At 33.6% G+C, this 21,561-nt stretch overlaps 3 protein-coding genes across 8 annotated transcripts; 1 reads left to right on the top strand and 2 right to left on the bottom strand.

The window, feature by feature from the left end:
- Positions 1-18: 18 nt before the first annotated feature.
- Positions 19-608, bottom strand: LOC108460006 (uncharacterized). Its single transcript, XM_017759392.2, has one exon. It carries the CDS (start codon positions 405-407, stop codon positions 192-194), a length of 216 nt encoding a protein of 71 aa, XP_017614881.1. The 5' UTR covers positions 408-608; the 3' UTR covers positions 19-191.
- Positions 609-15,359: 14,751 nt separating this feature from the next.
- LOC108460646 (uncharacterized) lies at positions 15,360-18,380 on the top strand. Of its 4 annotated transcripts, none has more exons than XR_001867618.2 (6): positions 15,360-16,577; positions 16,751-16,849; positions 16,991-17,107; positions 17,216-17,276; positions 17,739-17,879; positions 18,176-18,380. XR_001867618.2 is itself a non-coding variant. In XM_017760222.2 (6 exons), exons 1-6 carry the CDS (start codon positions 16,170-16,172, stop codon positions 18,242-18,244), a joined length of 879 nt encoding a protein of 292 aa, XP_017615711.1. In that variant the 5' UTR covers positions 15,367-16,169; the 3' UTR covers positions 18,245-18,380. The 4 variants fall into 4 exon arrangements, 2 of the variants coding, with proteins under 2 accessions (XP_017615711.1, XP_017615710.1); XM_017760222.2 differs by having other exon boundaries at positions 15,367-16,577; positions 17,755-17,879; XR_001867617.2 differs by having other exon boundaries at positions 15,375-16,577; positions 18,172-18,380.
- A 151-nt stretch (positions 18,381-18,531) lies between these two features.
- Positions 18,532-21,561, bottom strand: LOC108460648 (vesicle-associated protein 1-2-like). Of its 3 annotated transcripts, XM_017760223.2 has the most exons (8): positions 21,244-21,556; positions 21,039-21,109; positions 20,850-20,931; positions 20,565-20,680; positions 20,328-20,486; positions 20,165-20,215; positions 19,302-19,379; positions 18,532-18,933 (listed from the first exon to the last, which is right to left on the bottom strand). In XM_017760223.2, exons 1-8 carry the CDS (start codon positions 21,293-21,295, stop codon positions 18,823-18,825), a joined length of 720 nt encoding a protein of 239 aa, XP_017615712.1. In that variant the 5' UTR covers positions 21,296-21,556; the 3' UTR covers positions 18,532-18,822. The 3 variants fall into 3 exon arrangements, with proteins under 3 accessions (XP_017615712.1, XP_052877688.1, XP_052877687.1); XM_053021728.1 differs by lacking the exon at positions 19,302-19,379 and having other exon boundaries at positions 21,244-21,557; XM_053021727.1 differs by lacking the exons at positions 18,532-18,933; positions 19,302-19,379 and adding an exon at positions 19,392-19,682 and having other exon boundaries at positions 21,244-21,561.

Here is a 21,561-nt window from a genome sequence, read left to right as displayed (position 1 = left end):
TGTGTGGCCAAGATCAAATTTTATCCAAGTTGAAATTTCAGTTAATATCCATGAAAACAAGATCTACTATCTTACAGTAATAACCCAGTGATAGTTGAAAATTACATTAAAAGAAAAAAAGAGAAAGAAACCGTAACCCTTTTAACAAGAAATAAATTTCCCATTTCTCCTACTGATCTGATTCTGAAATGTTAAAGATGATGGTAAATCATTTGGAAACGTCGACAGTCGTCGTCGTTGGAGTTAGTGGTAGCGGAGCGTTTGCGGTAGTTTTCTTCAATGTGTTGGGCTATAACAAGGCCGGAGTTGAGGAGCTTTCCGATGTTGGGAACGTTATAGTTCTGAGCTAGATAAACCCCAAAAAGAGTTCCAGCCATGAGAGAAAAGGCACTCCTTATTACACCCATCCCTTTCGATGTAGCTGTTAATTCCCCGTTCCCAATAGCTCTGCTGATTCACTGTTGTGATTTGGGTGGAGGATGGGCAAATTTATACCATGGTTGAACTGGCTCAATTGTCGTGAGGCCCAAGTCTATCTTTCATTTTATTTTTTCAATTGAAGTAACCCCCTACCCAAAGGGTAAAATCTCACGCTCTTGAGTCCCAAGTAAAAAGCAGGTATTTCTTAAATCAAATCTAAAAGATAACTTGATCAACTACGTAACTAGGCTGGATCAATACAAAAAAAGTCAGCAGTCTGTGTAAACAGGCCAATTTGTCCAGCCCATTAGAAACCCAAAAAAAATATAAAATAAATAAATAAATAAATAACCCACAGTCCATTTAATGTCCTTTTACAAACTAATACCCTATACAAGCCCAAGCCAATGACCCAACACCCAAAAAAAGGCCTAATAAGCCTAATGCCTAAACCAAGAAACCCTAGCGACTTACGCTTGTGCATGACAACCCTGCAGACCTCCAGTAGCCAGACAACGCCTCCAGTAACCACGCCAAGCCTCCGTACGCCAACACGGCTCCCGTACACACGCCAACGCGCACTCCGTACCTACAAACAGACAAAACAACAGCAGCACATGCCCAATGCGAAAAAAGAAAGAATTTTGTACTTTTTATTTATTTATTTCTACCATTTTCGATTATAAAGCCATAATTTTAATCTTTGTAAAGGGTTACGCATACGGAGACAATAGAATGCAATCAAAAATAGAAGGTGATTCCCACTCTCGACTTCTATAATCTTTTTTTCTTTTTCTTACTGATTTTTACTCAAATCTTTCGGCATTGTTTTTTTTAAAGAAACAAAAAGAGAGAAAAAGGGGCTATACCGTGTGATTTGGCCGGCGATCCTCGCTTGCTTTGTCGAAATCGAAGTTAAAATGGGAGGATTTTGAGGCCAAAGAGCAGTAAATCGGAGCAAGACGCGCGAGACGCCGTTTTTTATAGCGGTTTGGTGCTTGAAAAGTGAGAACCTAGGGTTCGGCCGAGTGGAGAAGGGGGCGTTTAGCTTCTTTTTTCTTTCGGTTCCAAAAGAACCAAGAATATTAGCCCTAGGGTTTTTCTTTTTTTTTTTTTAGTTTTAATGGCAGACAAAAAAATGGTGCCGTTTAGGCTAAACCGTCTCGACCCGATTCGATGGCCCCTGGGATCCGCACGTTTTCGCGGTGAGGGGATATTTTCAACATCAGTCCCTCTCCTTTCGCGCCTCAGTTCAATCAGCTCACATTTGTGTTTCATTTTTTTTAAATTACCCCTACAATTCGCGTGAGTTTGCATTTTAAACTGCGCTTGTGAGCTGCGTTTTGGGGGCTTGGATTATTTCCAGACTTGGTCCCTACGCCTTTGCGCATGATGCACGCAGGTCCCTTGTTTTATTTTAGTAGTTCATTTCATTTATAATTTGTCCCTCCTATTTTAATTCTATTTTAATTGAGTCTCCTTTTCTATTTTCTTTTATTCTATTTTTTTTATCTTATGATTCATTATTGCTTTAAAGGCACATTCGACATCGTTATCTTGGTTTTACGTTTTATATTTTAAGTTGTTTTAAGGCTTTTATTTTGTTTCTCTTTTTTAAATTACTATTATATTGTTTGTTCTTTTTATGTCATATGATTACAACACTTTGCATAATATTTCGTAAATGTCCTTGTTTACTTATTTTTACATCTTGAGTTGTTTTAATGATTTTATTTCGTTTTTTTAATCGCTAATATAATGTTTTTACATACGCTATTACACACATATATATAGTTCATAATAAAGTTAATTTTTATTGCATGCATTCCATTGACCTTATATTATTCTACGCACATGATTCCTTTTAAATTTATTCTCGTATTGTATCATATAATCCTATGTAATATTTTTTAAGCTATTATCATTATATGTACATACATTTGTGAACATCCGTATTTAACCTATACATTACTAAACCCACGTATTTTATAACAAAGTTATTTCTATTTCATGCATATCATTAATATTATATTATATACATATAATTTCCTTTAAATATTTTCTTATATTATATTATATAATTCTTATAATATATCTTTTAAATCATCGTTATGCAAGTGTATATATATTTATCGATACCTACCTTTGATCTCTATATATTACTAAATCCATGTATTTTAATATATATTTTTGCTATTCAAATATGCTTTGTATATATGTTTTAAATAAACAAGTTATTTTATATTCATTTACATTAGTACATGTTTTTGATTTACACATACATTATCAAACCTACATTTTATATACATAGTCTTCTTTATATATATAAGTATGCTTTTAAGTCCATCATGACTTATAATATAAATAATTCAATCTTGAGTACGTTTGTATGGTATTTTTTTTACAAGCAATGATTTCTAGTTTATTTATATACAAATATATATACATAATTTATGATAAAATCAATCCAATTTTTTATATAATTCATATTTTAATTCCATGTTATTTTGTATATAATTGCTTCAAAATTCACTCATACGTATATATATATATTCTTAAATTTTCTTTTATAAATTATTTCAAACTCTAGCATATATTATTTGATTGTTAGTCCATCATTTTTGTGTCGTGTTGATCCTATATCGTTTGGTATCCCATGTGTTAATTATCTTCATGATATTTCTTGTATATTTGCTATATCGTGCTTGCTCATTTTTATATGTTATCACATCAATTATTCTCCATGCATGATTGTAGTCGGATTATATTCCTTAGGTTTGTTATATTTAATCTTTTTTAGAATTCGTTAATCGATTGTATCTCATACACATATTGCCCCATATCATCGTTTTCCACTTGGTTTATGAAATGTGGTTTTATAAAATCCAAATTTTTATGATCAATTTCGTCTTATTTCAAGTCGAATTAATACGTTTTAAACTAGTTTTATAATTATTCATTTAAAAATTCTTTAAAACGAAGACGAGATTTGATATTTGGCAATTCGCAGAATCGTGCCCTAACGTGCTGGGTTGCAATTTCGCGTTTGCTCAAAATAATCGAATACCCCTTCAAAATTTCACCCATGTCTTTTAAAAATTCTTTAAAACGAATGCGATGTTTGATATTTGGCAATTCGCGGAATCGTGCCTTAACGTGTTGGGTTGCAATTTCTCGTTTGCTCAAAATGATCGAATATCTCTTCAAAATTTCATTCATGTCTTCTAAAAAAAATCCTTTAAAACGAAGGCGATGTTCGATATTTGACAATTCGCGGAATCGTGCCCTAACGTGCTGGGTTGCAATTTCTCGTTTGCTCAAAATAATCGATTATCCCTTTAGAATTTTGTTCATGTTTTCTAAAAACTCTTTAAAACGAAGGTAATACTCAATGTTTGGCAATTCGGGAGTCGTGCCCTATCGTGCTGGGTTGCGATTTCCCGTTCGTTCAAGGATCGAAGATTCCTTTAGAATTTCACTCATACTCTCTAAATTCTATATTAAATATGACTCCTATTTTCAGTCAAATTTGAAAAATAGTCTTTCAGTTAAACTCTGTTTACTTGTTTCAATCAAACACTGATTAGTTTAGATTATTTTAGCCTATAAATAGGCTCTTTTACAACATTAGAAAATACACCCATTAGAGATTAGAACTCATAACACATTTAGAGAATTTTGTGTTTACGTTTTATGGGTTCTTTGTTTTCGGGGTTTAGTTTTTATCTCTATCTTTTGTACTCTTCGTTCTTTTGCCATTATAGTAAAATTATCTTTGCCCGTGGTTTTTTATCCTCTTTGGAGGGGTTTTTCCACGTTAAATTTGTGTGTTCAATTTCTCAATTTATTCTGCTATTTTCTTGTTCGTTACTTAATCGGGTTCAAATCCTAACATTCTAAAATAAGGCAATGTCTAACGTCTAGAAATTCGGGAGTCGTGCCCTACAGTGGTGGGTTTCAATTTTCTCGTTGGATCGAATAATTGCGCATCCTTTTGCGGTTTTCAACTTACAAATTTTTGGAAGTCAGAATTAATCATATTTTCGAGGGCATAAAGGATCATGCCCTATCGTGCTGGATTTGGTGCTATATTCCTCTTAAGTAAGAGAATTTTGATAACCAACTCGGATTATTCAAATGTTATCGAAAAGGAACCACATTTCAAAAATATTTTACATAAGGACAACATTTAATCGATTTGGTATCAATTTTGGGCGTAGTGAGGGTGCTAATCCTTCCGCATGCGTAGCCGACTCCCGAACCCGTTTTCTCAAAAATTCGTAGACCAAAATCGTTGTTTTAGTAAACAAAAAATGTTTTATTAAAATAACCTAATTCTTAGGTGATCCGATCACACCAAAACAAAAAGATAGGTGGCGACTCCAAGTTCTGTATTTTATTTTCAAAAAGTCGATCCTCCTCATTTTTTCATTAAACCTAAAATTTTAAATAAAAAAAAAGGATGGTTTCAACCGTCTGTATAAGGACAAAATTGAGTGGCCTTTTAACTTGTTTGTATTGCATTGGTTATTTCACTTTCAAAGTAGTTGACCATTAGCAATGACTTACAGCTTGGTTGAAAAGTAGACTAGACTCCGTCCATGAATATTTGTATTTCTTTTTATAGATTTTGAGATTTAATTCATGTAGTTTAAAATCTAAAATTAAGTGTTCCTATTTTATTACATTAAAATCTTGATTCAGTCACTAAAATAAATATTTTCTTTCAAAATTTATTAATTTTGATTTACTTATCCTCATATAACCTAATGTAATTTTGGCACGATGATAATCATTGGATTAAAATTTTTAAATTAAAAAATAAAATTATTGAATTTTTAATTTTAAAATATAGATATTAAATCTAAATTTTATACAAGTACATAGATTAACAACATATTTTAATCTTTCCATTGCTTTAACAATATATTTTAATCTTTCCATTGCTATCTTTATAATATTGTACTCGGTTTAGTTTACTTTAGATTTAGATCGATTATTTGGTAAAAGTTTATATTATTTAAAGACTCACACTTAAAAATATTTTAATATCACAAAATTATTGAAAAAGTGGAATACCATTAAAAAGAATATTTGTTGTTATAAAATGGTGGTGAAATTTTGTAATGTATATTACTTTTTATTAAAAGGCTAAACATAAAAGATGGTGTATATACATGAAAACAGAGAACTTGAGTTTTGGGGGTTCAAATGTTATTCAACATGTATGCATGTCTGCTCAAATTATTTTTAAATTGAGTAAAACCCATAAGGAATTTACAAGTACAGTATAAAAAGGACAGTTAAAAAGTAAAAACACACATCAGGCCGAATGAAGCTCGACCCTACATGACCCTCTTCAAACATAATACGATGTACAAAGCAAAACACACCCATGTCTTCAATCACGAGCCAACAAGCGTTGCTTCCGATTGCTACTCCACTTGGGGACTTGGGTTGGCATCAGCAGGTTTGTTTTGAGTTGGTTTGGTGCGAGGGCAGCGCCTGTTTTCTCCCCTGCTACCGCTACTGCTTGTTTCTTTAAGATGGCGGCAGCGATTGAATCCTCCAGTTAAAAGGGCACCGAACATAGCCCCCAGGAGAAACGTTGCACCTGGCTTCATACTCATTTATTACCGATTATCACCTTTTTTCACTTTCTGTGAACCACTAAGTTGAATACAAAATTTTAGAAGCGAGATTCGAATGCAACTGAAATCTGTTCCAAGGCTTCTTACAACTCTCCATCATTTATAGTGAAAAGAGTTTACATAAGGTTAACCCCTTCCCCACGGGTCAACCCACTCAGCAGTCAAATGACAATAATAATTTCACATGTGTAATTATTTATTATATTTAAAAATTATTCAATATAGGTTTTTTTTTTAATATAGTAAGAAGTTTGGAATAAAAAAATTCATATATTTTGTTAATATCTCCAAAAGCCTCGTTGCATAATAGAAAGTATTAGACTATATGAAGTATAAAACTTGATTATGGAAATAAAAGTTTTGATTAATTTTATTTTATATAAAATTTAAAACGAAAATTATATAATTTTTAATAATTATAATAATACAAGATAATGCCACAAGCTGCTGAGCAACGTCTGTGACCAAATCTCACAGAATCTCCCAAGAAAGTCAATTGATTAAATTTGACTCATTTTACCCACTTGGACCGACTCGATTCGTAGAACATAAAAAACAGCTCATCTACTTAAAACTTGATGGCCCAATAAAATACTTCAGTAACTTAAAGGTGTCAAGGTAAATATTCGTAATCCTATGGATAAGATTGTAAAGAGTTCAAATTCATTAGGACTCTCAATATACATTAATCTTAGTTGTTCATGTAATTTAAATTATATCGTTGGTTTTGGGGGAACTCAACTATAAATATAGGTTTTCTCTCTCATCTGTAATCACTTCAGTTGTACTTCACTCTTCAAGTAATCAAACACTTTGAGAGCAATTACTCAAACCCTTTTTATGCAATATTTTCTAGTGCCTTTTTTTGTTCATTCATTTTTGTTTTGCTTGTGTGTTTGCTTTCATAAAGTTTTGGTGCCTTAAAGAATTTCTTTGAGATTTTTTACCTTTTTGAGACTTAGGCTGACTTAGGCGAATTTGAAACAAAGTTATTACCTAAGGTTACACAATTTACTAGGCTAAAGTTCTAGCCTCGTGATAATTGGTACAATAGTCAAGGTTTGTAAGGTGTTGAGTTGAGATAAAAAAAAGAAGAAGAAGAGGATCAGAATATCCTAATGGAGACTTGTGGAATGTTTAGGAAAATGAGAAAATCAAGGGATATGATGTCCGCTTTGGAAGGCAGGGTTGCCAACCTTGAGGGTTTCATTGGTGATATGAAGGAAAGTCTCGAGGTAGTTGAGGGATGCACTTTTGAGCTGGATTGAGGAAGAGATGAGCTCAAAGGACAAATGTTGTATGCTCTTAATTCTAACACTAACATGGAGGAGATGCAAGGGGCTCTCAACTCCACTGAAGTGAAGCTAACTGAGAGAGATAATGTTCTTGAAGTCATAATGATGGCTTTGAAAGAGGAAACCAAAACCATTGTGATGGCTTTGAATGAGTAGATTGAAGAGCTCAAGGGAAAACTCACTAATTGTAAAGTTGTTGTGGAGAAATGGGTGTTGGTTGTGACACCCAGGCGTAAGATGGATGTCCCCAAGCCGAAAGACCAGGTTGGTGAGGGATATGGACAATTTTCTTTGGAGAAAGGAATAGTAATTCCATGCTATGGATATTGAAGATTATGCCACTAAAGTAAATACTGTTTCCATATTTTTTACTGATATAGCTCTTTTATGGTCACGTCATAGGTCCAGAGATAAGAAATAAAGTGAAATCGCTACTAGATTTGGGAGGACTTCTAGAAAAAGTTCAAGGGATAATTTTCCCTCAAGTATGCTAATGAGGAGGCACAACATAATCAATATTTTAATAATTTTTATATAAAAATATATAATTAAATAATTTTATATAATACTTTGTATGTAATAAATTAACAAGAAGCAACCATCCAAAATTTATGTGTTTCTCAATAATTTAACTAATTTATTAATTTAGATCAAATTTTGATAAATATAAATTAAAAATATAATATACAAAAGTTCAAGCATAATAACATTTTGTACGAGGGCAAATATATATATATAAATCATAAATTGGATATGAGTTACCTAAAATCACCAACTTCTTAATTTTAGCAAAGTTTTTTATAAATAAATTTGACTGGATTAATAATTATTAAAAAATTGGTACCCAAGACATGACTCTTGGGTTACCCAAGACATTCCGGTAATCAAATAAAACAAAAAGAAAACATTAAATGAAACTCAACCCAATTTAGTTTGCCCCCAAAGCATGTAAAACCAAAAACATTCCAAACTAGAAAAATCTACAACACCTAAGACAACAAAACCAGGAGAAACTTCCATCACTTTCCTTTTTGAGCACCAAATAGAGATTCACAGATACCACTGTTTTTCCCTATATTCAGCTTTCCCCTGGATCCGGAGCCTCTATCCATCGTCGGCCAATTTCCACCACCGCATTTACAAAACTAGGCACTCCATTCATCAGATAAGTCTGTTCCATCCTTTTTATCCCTTCGATTGCTAGCAAATGAGCCACTTCATTGGTTGATCTAGATGCATCCATAAAAATGCAAGTCTGAAATTCTTTACTTAAACTCTTCGCATCCTTTATGTAAGCCGAGATTTCAAATTTATCTTTATCATCCATCTGAGCCATCTTCACCATAGTTAGTGTGTAACACCGCTTTCCAAGGCCGGAATAGGGTACGAGGCATTACTAGACTTAACCATACACATAGACAAAAACCGAGCCATAAAATTTCATTTAATTCAAAACTTTTCGAACACATGCATAGACTCATATTTAAAGATATATAACGTGGCATAAATGAGCACTTACACATCCATAATCATGCAATAACATGTCATTCACTTTAAACATATTTGCTTACCATCTTGTATATAATATACATTCTTACATTAACTAGAACTAGACATGCTAAATATTATTCTCATTTTATACCATCATAATGTAGTTATCAATTTGTCCATTAAACATCCATATTCAAGGCAACATTACTCATTTCCATTTAATTCATGATCCACTGGCCTGCATTTAACTTACCTGATGTATTACCAATCACGCATAACAAACAAAACTAACTATATCATTACATCAAAACATATGACATGGCATGATTAATTAAACTTACAAACCATAATGGATAAGGACCACATCTCATGATCATATACGATAACTCAATGCAAACCGATACGTATGGTCAAAGTCATAATAATAATACATATAACACAAACCAACTTCCTATACATGCCACTCACTTGATATTTCTAATATTTGAATTAATTCTCCCAAAAATGATAGCTTAATAGTGTGATTTTGCCTCCGACGATCTCCAACCCCGAGCCGACCTGCCAAAACTGTACAACTTGTAACATAACTCAAAGACATACTCACCAATGGCTTATCTCATTGGGATCATCAATGAATACTTCGCCAAATTACCCGTTGAACACTCGGAATATAATTGAATACACAGAATGCATGCACATAAGTGCCATGCCCACAGCTAGACAAACTCAATAGCCTGCGGAATATATGTGTACCCAAGCTACCATGTAACCCACCCGTAAGTGAACTCGGACTCAACTCAATGAGCTCGGGTGTGCGCATCCATAAGTGAACTCGGACTCAACTCAACGAGTTCGGATGCCTAGTTACATCTCACGAACTCAGACTCAACTCAACGAGTTCGGAACTCAAATATCTTAGTAACATGTCACTTGTATCCTAATCTATTCCTAAGGTTCAAACGGGATTTTCCTCAATCACACATCTTTGCTGTCTTCCACGAAATGTCGGAACCGATACTTGATAGCATTTCATATTTATCAAGTAGCTCACATAATTTGCATATTACTCAATAATAACCACAAAGCATAATATTTCATAATAATAATCATCATATCATATAAATAACATTAAATTACACATTTCATTATTAAAAATCATATGAACTTACCTCGTATGCGAAAATGGTCATTTTTACCATTTTGTCCACAACCTGATATTTTTTTATTTTAGCCTGAATTTTAATTTTTCATTGCTCCATCATTTCAAATATAGCCTAATTAGGACTCTAATTATTCAAATAAGCCAAAATCATATTTTGAAAAAATTACAATTTTGCCCCTAAACTTTATCAAAATTATATTTTTGCCCCTAGGCTCATAAATTAAACATCATCCTATTTCCTTATATTTTATGACATGCTGGTCATTTTTACCTTCTCTAGCAACATCAAATTCGCACTCTAACATGTACTTATGAACATTAGGTATTTTTACCGATTATGTCGTTTTACTAGTTTTCACGTAAAATCGGTTAGTAAAAGTTGTTTAACACAATTTAAAACTTCATATTTTACCATAAAACATCAAAATAAACACATTTCACCTATGGGTATTTTTCCAAATGTAAACCCTAGGTTATATTATTGCTAGAATAAGCTTAACCAAGTTACCGGGATTTCAAAAATGTAAAGAACTTTAAAAACGGGGCTAGGGAGCACTTACAATCAAGCTTGGGAGTTTGAACAAACCTTAACCATGGCTGCTGCTAGTAGAAACTGTTGAATGAAGAAGATGATAGCTAATTTGGCTTATTTCCCTTTTAATTCTTTTAATTATTAGTTTACCAAAATACCCCTAACTTAAAAATATTTTATTACACCCATTTTGTAACAGCCTAATTTTCAGTGGTGTCGGAACAGTGATTGAGATCACTAAATCCGACAAATGAGTAGGAAATATTATTAATTTAGTGAGTATAAGTTAAATGTGAAGTTAGGAAAAATTTTGAAATAGTGAAATGTACAATATATATATATATATATTAAAATAATTAGAATTGAAAACGAGGTATCGAGACCTCGAGAATTTTAAATCGAGCCATAAATATTTTTATAAATATTTATGGAGTGTTAATAAGTTAGTATTAAAGTTTTGTCAAGAAACTTTAAAGTACTGATAGCTAATTGAACAAAAAGGACTAAATTGTATCAAATGTAAAATTGTGGGAAATGATTAAATAGCTTAAATGATAAAAGGCAAATAGACCCAAGGTCTATTTGGGCTGGACGGAAAGAGCATGAAATCACCAAGAAAATAAAGGGCAAAATTGGAAAATTGCAAAATTTACTTAATAAAGCTAGGACTAAAGTGGAATTATCTAGATTTCTCTTTATTTTTCTATATTCTCATCAGCAAAAACACCATGGAAGAGTTCCCTTAAGCTGGTTTTTTCATATTTTTACTGCAAGTAAGTTCAATTCTTGATTATTTCTTGAATTTTTTGTGTTTTTGTGACTTTTACAACTAGGTCCATTTGTTGAATTCATTAGTTCTTGATTCTATGAAAGAAATTGAAAGTTTCTATGAATATGTTCTAGAAGTATATGATGATTTGATATAGAATTAGAGCTTTAAATTGTTTATATGCTGATTTTATTGAAAGAATTGAATAGAAAGTGAATGTTTGGGACCTAACTTGTAAAAGAGTTTGAAGTTAGAGTTTTATATGGAAATTCTGAATTTCAATAGTTATGAAATAACTTATAATGTCTAGGAAAAGTATTAATTGAGAAAATTAGTTTAATTGAGGGTTAATTAAGTAAGGATGAATTGTATGAATCTGTGAAATTTGGGGCAAAATGAAAATCAACATTTTGCACTAAAACAGCTTTTGGACAGCAGAATAGTCTAAATTTGAAAAATCTCCAAAAATTGTAGAAATATAATTAGAGGATGAATAAAATATAAAATTGAGTCTAATTTCTTATAGAAGAAAGCAGTAAGCAATGGAATTGTAAATCATGAGATATAATAAGTTTTGTGAGACAATGTCGAATGATTTGGGTTCCCTATTCGACTTTGTAAAATCATAAAAATTGGAGAAAATAATTAAGGGATTAAATTTATATGTTTAAAATCCTTAAAGAGTCTATTTTCAATAGAAATAAGCGAGAACATCATCCGAATCTTGTACGATGAGATAATTAATTCTTAGTGAAGAAGGGCCTGAATCGACCGACGAGAATAAGGGCAACTTTAAATAATAAACTGTACTTATCGGATAAACCAAAAATTCTTAAATTTTTATGGTAATAAGATAAGTAAGTCTAGTTTCAGGGAAAATTAGCGGTTCTTAATTTCGAGGTCTGTAGCTTAAGATATAAATAATTTAATGACTATGACGCAAATGGACAATTTTGAATATACATAAGTAAATAGTGAAATTATTAATAATGTTACTTGTTGCATGTTATATAAATTAAGGATGTGGAATGGAGGGAGGAGGAGGAAAATATGTATGAATATTCAGGTAGCATGGCTAATATGTATGTTTTAGGCTCATGGACTAAATTGAATAAAAGTAAAATTTTATGGGTAATTTTAAAAAAAATGTTAGAAATGACCAATTTGCATGAAATGGATTATTTTATTATTTAAATTAAAAAATTGAATGAAATTATTAATTTAGCTCAAGATCAGGGAAAAACATGTTTTAAGGATTAAATTGAAAAGTGTTGAAATTATGGAAAATTCTGACATTTTATAGAATTCATAGGTTGTTATCAATTTGTGTGAGAATAAAGGCTGGAAATAAGGATTAAATTGAAATAATTTTATTTTATTTTAACCTAAGGATGAAATCGTCATTAATTAAAAGTTTAGGGGTAAAATGATAATTTTGTTTAGAGCATTAGTTGAATGTATTATAACATGAAATAAATGAAAACGACGATCAAATTTCTTTATAAAGATCCGGATGACTTGAATACGAGACTTGAACGTGGAAAAGAAAAGATATCGATTAATGAAATATCGATAAATGAATCCAGAACTCTGGTAATGCTCCGTAACTCTATTCCGGTGACGGATTCGGGTTAGGGGCGTTACACATTTCATGTCTATTTTTGTCTAGAAATTAACCAATGGTCTAATTACCATTTAAGGACCTCAAGTTAAAAATTCATAACAATTGGACACCTCTAGTATGTAGAACTCAACTTTTTCACTTTTTACGATTTAGTCCTTTTGACTAAATTAAGTGCCCGAATGTCCAAATTTTCAAACGAAATTTTCACGAAATTATTCCATGAAATCGTAGACCATAAAAATATAATAAAAAATAAAATTTTCATCGTCGAATTTGTGGTTTCGAAACCACTGTTCCGACTAGGCCCAAAATCAGTGTGTTACACAATGAATCCCCTTCAACCTCTACTGCCTTTATGCCCAAATCCAAACCCATTTGCATTGCCTGGATGCAAGCCAACGCTTTAGGATATTGTGGAAATACATTGCATAATGAAGTCGATCCACTTCTCATTAAAACCCATTTTTGACATGATCCTCCTAGGAAAACTCCATTCAACGTGGTCATAGGCTTTACTCATATCCAATTTTAGAGCCAAAAAACCTTTTCAACCCATCCTCTTTTTTTTTTTTTTTTTTAATGTGTAAAATCTCATAGGCATGCAATACATTATCAGTTATCAAATGCCCAGGAACAAACACACTTTGCGCTTCATCAATACAAATATCTAAAACTTTTTGAAGCATATTAGCAACAGTCTTAGAGATCAGTTTATAAATAAGTGTACATAGGCTTGTAGGACGGAAGTTTGTTAAATTTGTTAGGTGCGAAATTTTCGGAATCAATACAATATTTGTAATATTAATGGGTTCCAAAGACATACCTCGATTTAGAATTTCTAGACAGTAAGAGCTGACGTCCCATCCCTAAATATACCAAAACTTTTGGAAAAACAGTGTTGAGTATCCATTCACTCCAGATGCTTTTGTTGGGCCCATTCATTTCAATGCTATATATAATTTCTCCTCCTTATATTCTATAGTCAACATCCTATTTAGAGGTGCTCATGGGCCGGGTCGGGCTCAACTAAAAATTCATGTCCATCTACTAGGCCCGACCCCAGCCCGACCCGAAAAATAGGCCTAAAATTTTGTCCAAGCCCGACCCGGATAAAAATGTTAAAACCTGGGCCCGACCTGACCTGCCTGTATTAATTTTTTATATTTATTTTTATATAATTTTTAAATATACATAATACATCAAAAATACTAAAAACATCAAAATAAATATTTCCCAACAAATTGAAAATAAATTTTAAAAATATATAAACTTAAATAACACTAAGATAAATACAATTTAATAAGTAAATGCCTCTAAAATAATAACAAAATTAACAAATGCCTTAATAATAACAAAATTAACAATAAAATAAGTTTTATACAATATCCAAATAATAACAATAAAATAGTAGTAACATAATAGTAAAATGATAACAAAATAGGAGAAAACAACAAGAAAATAACATTAAAAAAAAGAGCAAATTTTTTTTTATCTTTTAGGTGAATTCGAGCCGGGCTCCGGCCAAAAATACCTCACCTGAGGCCCGACCCGTTTTTTAAGCAGGCCTTATTTTTTTGTCCAAGCCCATAACCCTCCCACATTTCGGGCCTTCGAGCCAGGCCGGGTGGCCCAACCCATGATCAGGTCTAATCCTATTCATGCTTTCAGTAATACACCTCTTCACTCCTCGAACAACATAATTCAGGTTTTCAATACCTTTCGTGGAAAAAAGTTCCTGAAGATAATTATGTGCAATCTCTTTCCCCGCTCCACCCTCCGAAGTCGCCTTACCATTCTCATCTTGCAAACTACGAATTTTATTCATCCGTCGACGCTGTGAAGCAAAGTTATGAAAAAATGTCGTATTTCTATCCCTCTTTTGTAACCAATTTGCACGTGCCCTCTATTCCCAATAAAAATCTTCTTCCTAAATTTCTGAATTAAGATACAATTTGACTTCCAATAATTTCGCAAATGTTTCCTCGTCCCTCTCCTGATTGTTTAAATAATCTAGCTTCTTTGTGAGGTCATGCATAAGCCCCTTCGTTTCGTTTGGGCTTTCCTCTCACAATCTTTTACCTCTTTTCGTTACTCGAGCTTTCCTCCCATAATCTTCGGACTTCCCCTTCACAAGTTTCCTCTAAAATCCACCAAGCCTTAAAATAAAAAATTTTCTTTATTCGCATTACATCTTCTTGAATTGTTTGAATATATAAGGAACAATAATCTGAGAAAGAGTGAGGTAAATGACTAGTCATAAAATTAGGTAACGAAGCCATCCATTCAATATTAGCAACAACTCTGTCGAGCCTTTCTTTAATGTTCGTATCCGGAAGGTTTCCCCACTCCTACATAAACCAAGACCCCAAATATCCAACATCCACTACAGAATATTCTTTAAGCACCATGCGACACTTATCCATATGTCTTTTCCCTTGGTACTCCTCCCTTTTTTCATAAGCATACAATATTTCATTAAAGTCCCCACAAATCATCCATGGATAGTTTTGATCCCTTCCTCTTTACTACCAATATTGGGTGCCCCATAAAACCCTGTCATCCTCCATTAAGGACTTTTTCCCTCTTCTTCAATGATCATATCAATATGATTCTTTGAATAGCTTCGAAGTTGAACCGTGATGTCTTCTTTCCAAGCTAAACATAGACCCTTTAACGTTCCTTTAGTTAGAAACACAATACCATTTTGAAACCTACATCTTCTATGAAACTTTTCCACCCGAGAGCTATTTAACTTTTCCAACTTAAGAGTTTTATTGCTCCCGGTCGGCTTGTCTATTGGTAGTCGCCGATCTTTGTTGTACTCGAGCGATAAGTCACTCATCTGTGGACCTTAACGAATCTGCAGAAACAACAACGCTAAAATCTATATATTCAGACCTGGGCCTTTTCTTCCCATCCCCACTAGAGGATTCTGCCTTAATATTATCAACTTGATTTTTGAATCCTTCCAAATTAAATCTCAATATTGGATTTATCGATTTCCTCGATTCTCTACTCAACACATCCCTTAAATTCCACCCCATATCACACTTTCCCCAATTTGCATTTCTTCCCCACAAAGCCAAACATTATTATCTGTTGTAGCTCTTCTTGTTGAAAGTATTATAAGGGGAGGACCGTCCTAAAATGAACTGAGTGTAAAAGATCTGTTCCAATTCTTCAATAAAGTCGCGCCAAAAATCTACAGGAGAATTAGAAGCCACAATGACGAAACGCCGAATCTCTAATTCTGAATCAGAAGAAAGTGGAAGTGAAGAGATGTTAAGCGAAGAAGAAGAAGATGATGATAATGAAGTAATCCTCAAGCAGGAACAGCAAGGTATATCCGAATACGAGAAGCAGAGGCTAGCGAGAATTGCAGAGAACAGAGCCAGAATGGAGGCTTTGGGTCTGCCCAAAATTGCCTCTTCTTTGATGGGTTCGTCGCCAAATACAAGTCGAACTTCGAGCAAGATTAAAGGGAAACGCAAGGTCATTGATGACGATGAAGATTACAGGCCCAATGATAATGAGGATGACCACGACGAAGACGATGATGATAAACTTGATGGTGATGATGAGGAGGAGTTTCTGGGTAGTAAAACGCCTCAAACTCAATCTCGTAAAAACAAGGTGGGTAGTCGGCTACAATTTAGCCCTTTTTTTGGTAAAATAACTCAAAGAAACGAATCCTTTAAGGAGCCCTAAATAAGATGATAAAATTGATTGCTTTATAGTGTAGCTCTTCCCTCGAGCCATCTAGTTATAGTTTAGCTTTATACTTGAATTGTTTCTCTCTTTTCCAGGTGAAAAATAAAGGCTCAAAATCTAAGAAGAAAGCTTCCGTTCAAAAACATTTGAGTAGTTCAGATTACATTGACGATGGTGATGATGAATTAATGAAGGTCCGTTTCGGTGACAGTATTGAGCAAATGCTGTTTCCATTTCTAGGTTTTTGACTTGTTTGAGTTTGGTAACCGCTGAACTTCGTCTATTATAAGTATCTGGTTTTACTGCGAGGCTAAACTTTTGTGAGACATTTTCAGGCAATTGCTCTGTCCCTTAAAGATTCTGGAGAAGTTTTAGGTGCTGTACCTACAGATGTGCAAGATGCTACTTTCACTGAAAGCAAGGGGAACGCTCGATCAAAGAGGAAAAAATCGGTTTGTTCTGTTTCATAATTAATGTGTGGATTTAAAGGATTGAGACTATTTGCTTCCCCTAACTCTCAGTTTGCATTCACTTGGTTTCTTTTCATATGTGGATCACAGTTCACCAGCCGCGTGCAGATGACTGAGGATGAAATGGTCGTGCACTTCTTTCACTTTGATGGTAATTTTTTACACTACTTTCATTTCGCTCTCTATCTCCTTTTCATGGATGTGCATCAACAAAGCAAGCCTATTACTATAGAAAGCTTTGAAACTAGGAACTATGTGGGTTTTGCATTAGCATTGCTGTTGCAAAAGAATCTCCTAGCAGAGGGTTGCCTCTCAATTGAGATGCTATAAGATGTTGTGTGTGTTGTTGTTGCATCACAAGGATCTGTTCTATCACAATAATAGCTATTATTTAACATATAATGGCACCTGAGAAGAAATTAATGCTGAATGCTGTGGTAACAGCAGTTAGCTTAGTAGGACTTTTGGTCCATTGCTTACATTGCATGTTTTGGTTCGGTCAAATTAGAATCAGAAACCCAATGTTGAACACATCCCATCTATATAATGCTATGCCCCTTTTTGGTATTATCTCACCATTCTTGAATTTGTTTTTTTGGTCACTGAACAAAAGCATTGTTGGCTATCAGAAGCTGGAAAAGGAAGCATTTCTATGAGAGATTTACGAAGAGTAGCTATTGCACATGATTTTATGTGGACAGATAAGGACTTGGCTGAGATGATCCAATGCTTTGATACCGATGGCGATGGGAAGGTCAGTACATTCTTTTAGTGCTTTGTTTGGAAAGATCGATTTGATTTGAAATTTTTAATTTAAATTTGATTTATAAGGTAAATGGGAAGAATGAAATGCATATATTATGAATGGATTAATTGGGATTCAATATGATATATATATTTAAAAAGTATAAAAACATGGATTTACGAAAAATTTAGAATTATGGATAGATTAAATGTGATTCATAAGCATGTGATGGATAATGCGTGACTTCAAAATGTATACGAGTTTAAGAATTTACTTACCTTTCTCACTGGTGGCATTGCAGCTAGATCTTGATGATTTCCGGAAAATTGTCAGCAGGTGTAACATGTTACGAACATCTGACAATTCTTAAATAGGATTCAAGCTTATTCTGTTATAAGATGTACCCTTATTTTGTTATAAGATGTACCTTTGTGAACGGATTAGAATCGTGTAATCAAGACTCGGTGCTCCTTCCTTTTATTCTACAAGTTAAATGCTTCCAACTACAAATGTACAAATTTCAGCTATATATAATTTGATGAAAAGTTGGATACACTTTTTCTATGAGCCCGTCAATGCAAAAGAACTATCATTAATAGATTTCGCAAAGAAATGAATGTCAAGCACATGCATTTTTTATTATTTTTACAAAATTCATGGATTAAATGCCGTTCCAAGATTGTTCATAAAGAAGTTGGCAGCAATAATGAAATCCATTCCAGTGGTTGTCACTTGTTGTACTGTCAATGCAAGGTAATACAATGAACCATAGTTGCTTCTTACCCGTCACACATTGGCTTTGTTTTTTGTGCATTCATGAAGACCAGTAAGTAATATATTTAACAAGAGCTACATACAACCCATCAATATACGTTTGTTTATCCACTTTTCTTCATTTCATTTTTCTAGCAGTCGCGAGATTTGTCAAAGGAGGAAAGGATAAACTTGGCGGTCATGTTGTTTTCAAGATGTACCCCAAAATGATACCAACCAAGCCAACAAGAATTACATACATGAATGGAATACCACCATTACCTCTTTTGGCTTCACGTCTCAAGAGGTCCTGCAAATTAAATTTCAATGTAAGGCTGCATAAAACTACAAATGTCAACCAGTGGGGATCATATTGATGCTAGAATTATACAGGGATAACAAATACTATCAGCATCCTCTCTCTATTATTATTCTTTAAAATCCCATTTCCTTCTAAACTATCTATAACCCTCTATAGAAGCTCATTTTCAGTCTATGTTTCAACCTAAAGAGAAAGATAAGTTAATGACAACTGGAAAGTGATTGCAGATGATTGATAATGCACTGGTATATAGATACCATATTAGCAACTTGGAACTTTTGTTATGAGTTGAAACCCTGAATATTTAATTCCAAAATACACTCAATAAACTCGTAGAAAATACGGAGTAACTATACCAGTTCTTGCTGCAGCCTCTTATTTTGCTGAATGGCAGAGTTTTTCTCCTCAGTCAGCTTGAAAGTGAGAGACTTTGCCTGCAATTAGAAGTATTGCCACAATCTTTTAAGGCTTTCCTTTTCCCTTTTTTGGTAATTGCAAGTTTCGCTAGAAGGAGCTTTCCCTCTCGCATTCAACCTTTCAAGACTTTTCATTCTTCAAGAGGATAGTTCTTTTAACATATCTCAATTAGACTACTATCACATTAAATCATATAGGCAAAAGAGTTATTTATTCATTAACCTGAAGAAAAATATAGCATTTATTATCTGACAAGGTATAATGCCACATTTAAAGCAGATCCATGTTAGATCCTTCTTTATTTCTGACATCAAGAAGATCTGAAAAACCAACAGCAGAAGTTGAATTTCAAAATGTGACCCCAGCACTAGTGTTCAGCTTAAACGAACAAACCAAGATTTCAAAGGAGGTTGTCAGCATCCCTAGGCGTGTACTAGTGTATCCCAGCATTGGAATCAAGTAAATGACGGCATGGTACTCTGAGAATTTTTTAAGTTTTGATGAGAATTTTTTAAGTTTTGGTTGATGATGGATTGAAATTTCCACCAAAAGATGCATCATATCCGATATCATCAATGTATTCTTCAACTGGTAATATGTGACAAATTAATCAAGCATTTTCCTAAATTAACCAATTATGGAACTGAAGTCAACCATATGCAAATATAAAGAACTACAATAATGTATGGATTAACCCCATTGGTTTAGTTCTAACCTAAAAACATGGCTTACAGAAGCCCATAAAATTTCAATGCCAGAGCTAAAAGTACGAATAACAGAACGAGAGAGAGAGAGAAGTTACATCATCTGAGTTGTCTTGATGTTTATGCTGCTCAAGACGAGTTCTTGACACCTGCAGGCACAATTGTATAGCCAATACACAACTCGTTACTATTTCAGTGCAACACACTGATCAAAACTAAAACCCTATTCAATGTCAAACACAAGTGACACGGAAAACTCACAGACTCTGCAGCATTCAAGCTACCATTGTCCGAGACAGAAGCCCTAGGTGACAAGCCTTCCTCAGATCCTTCCCGAACAGGGGAAGGCGGCCTAGGAGCGGCAACATAAATAACCCTCAACTTGCACTCCTCAACATGATGTTCGGATTCTTTGTTAAACTAACATATTCAAAAGCAAACAGTTAAAACAAAAACCCACTTTTATTCAAATCAGATATAACAGACTACAATACTTACTATCTCTGAAGTTATATCCTTTGCTGTAGCTCCAGGACTAGCAACCACAGTCTGAAGTAAAAATTTATCCTTGCATTGCATATCAGGAGGTGCTTCCTTTTGAGCTTGCATTATAACTGACTCCATAAAAAAAAAAAAAAAATTACTGAAAAAGGTAATTATAAAGTTGCAAATAAAGCTATGATTGCCATGAAATTCAACTAAACATTAAAAAAGAAACATGATTAACTAAAACAATGATAGCTAAGTCCAAATTTTGTGCCAGAGAGGGACAAGGAGAGAGACCAATAACGTTGCACGTAGACCTAGGTAATACAACTCCAGTGTTAGGCCTTACACAGTACTTCTTTGGATTTGTCGTTTTCACCTGCAAAACACACACACACATCCTAAGTAAAGAAATTTTCCTTCTTTTCTTTTACCAGAAATGTTTGAGGAAAAAGTAGCAACTGAAACACGAGATTTCAGAAATACCTTAAAAGCCACATAATTGTCGGTCTTGTTGGATAAGTTTAGAGAACATGAGATCTGCTTTCGCAATTCAACTAATTCAGGAACAAGGAATGTTAATGATTAGAAAACAGTTGAAAATGGAACTTATATCCATGAAGAAATGGATCTGGAAAGCTACGATAAACTGTAAATTCTTTAAACAGGAAAGAGTTTGGGAGATGCTTACAGGGAAATTGGAGCTCTTGAGGCTCGATGCTGAGAAGTTCACCGGTACTCATCGTGATTGGATCAGTGACAGGAGACCACCAGAGATATAATTGGGGGAGGCTTCTACGAAGTTTTTAGAAGGGCCCAAGATTCTGGTTCCCGGCGAAAGCAGAATTATGACAATGATGATCGGTCTTCGAGCGAGAGAAAGAGAGAGAGAGCTGAAAAGCAAGCACGTGCAATAATGATGTTTGTCTTACTCTTTTGACTGCGGTCGTTTCTCGTTCCCTATTTTACAGTATCGTGCGGTTCCTTGTAGGGCTATAATTGTCTATTC

Source organism: Gossypium arboreum, chromosome 11 (genome assembly GCF_025698485.1).
Source record: "Gossypium arboreum isolate Shixiya-1 chromosome 11, ASM2569848v2, whole genome shotgun sequence".
In the NCBI taxonomy this organism is placed as follows: Eukaryota; Viridiplantae; Streptophyta; class Magnoliopsida; order Malvales; family Malvaceae; genus Gossypium; species Gossypium arboreum.
This window is presented reverse-complemented; position numbering and strand designations above follow the sequence as displayed.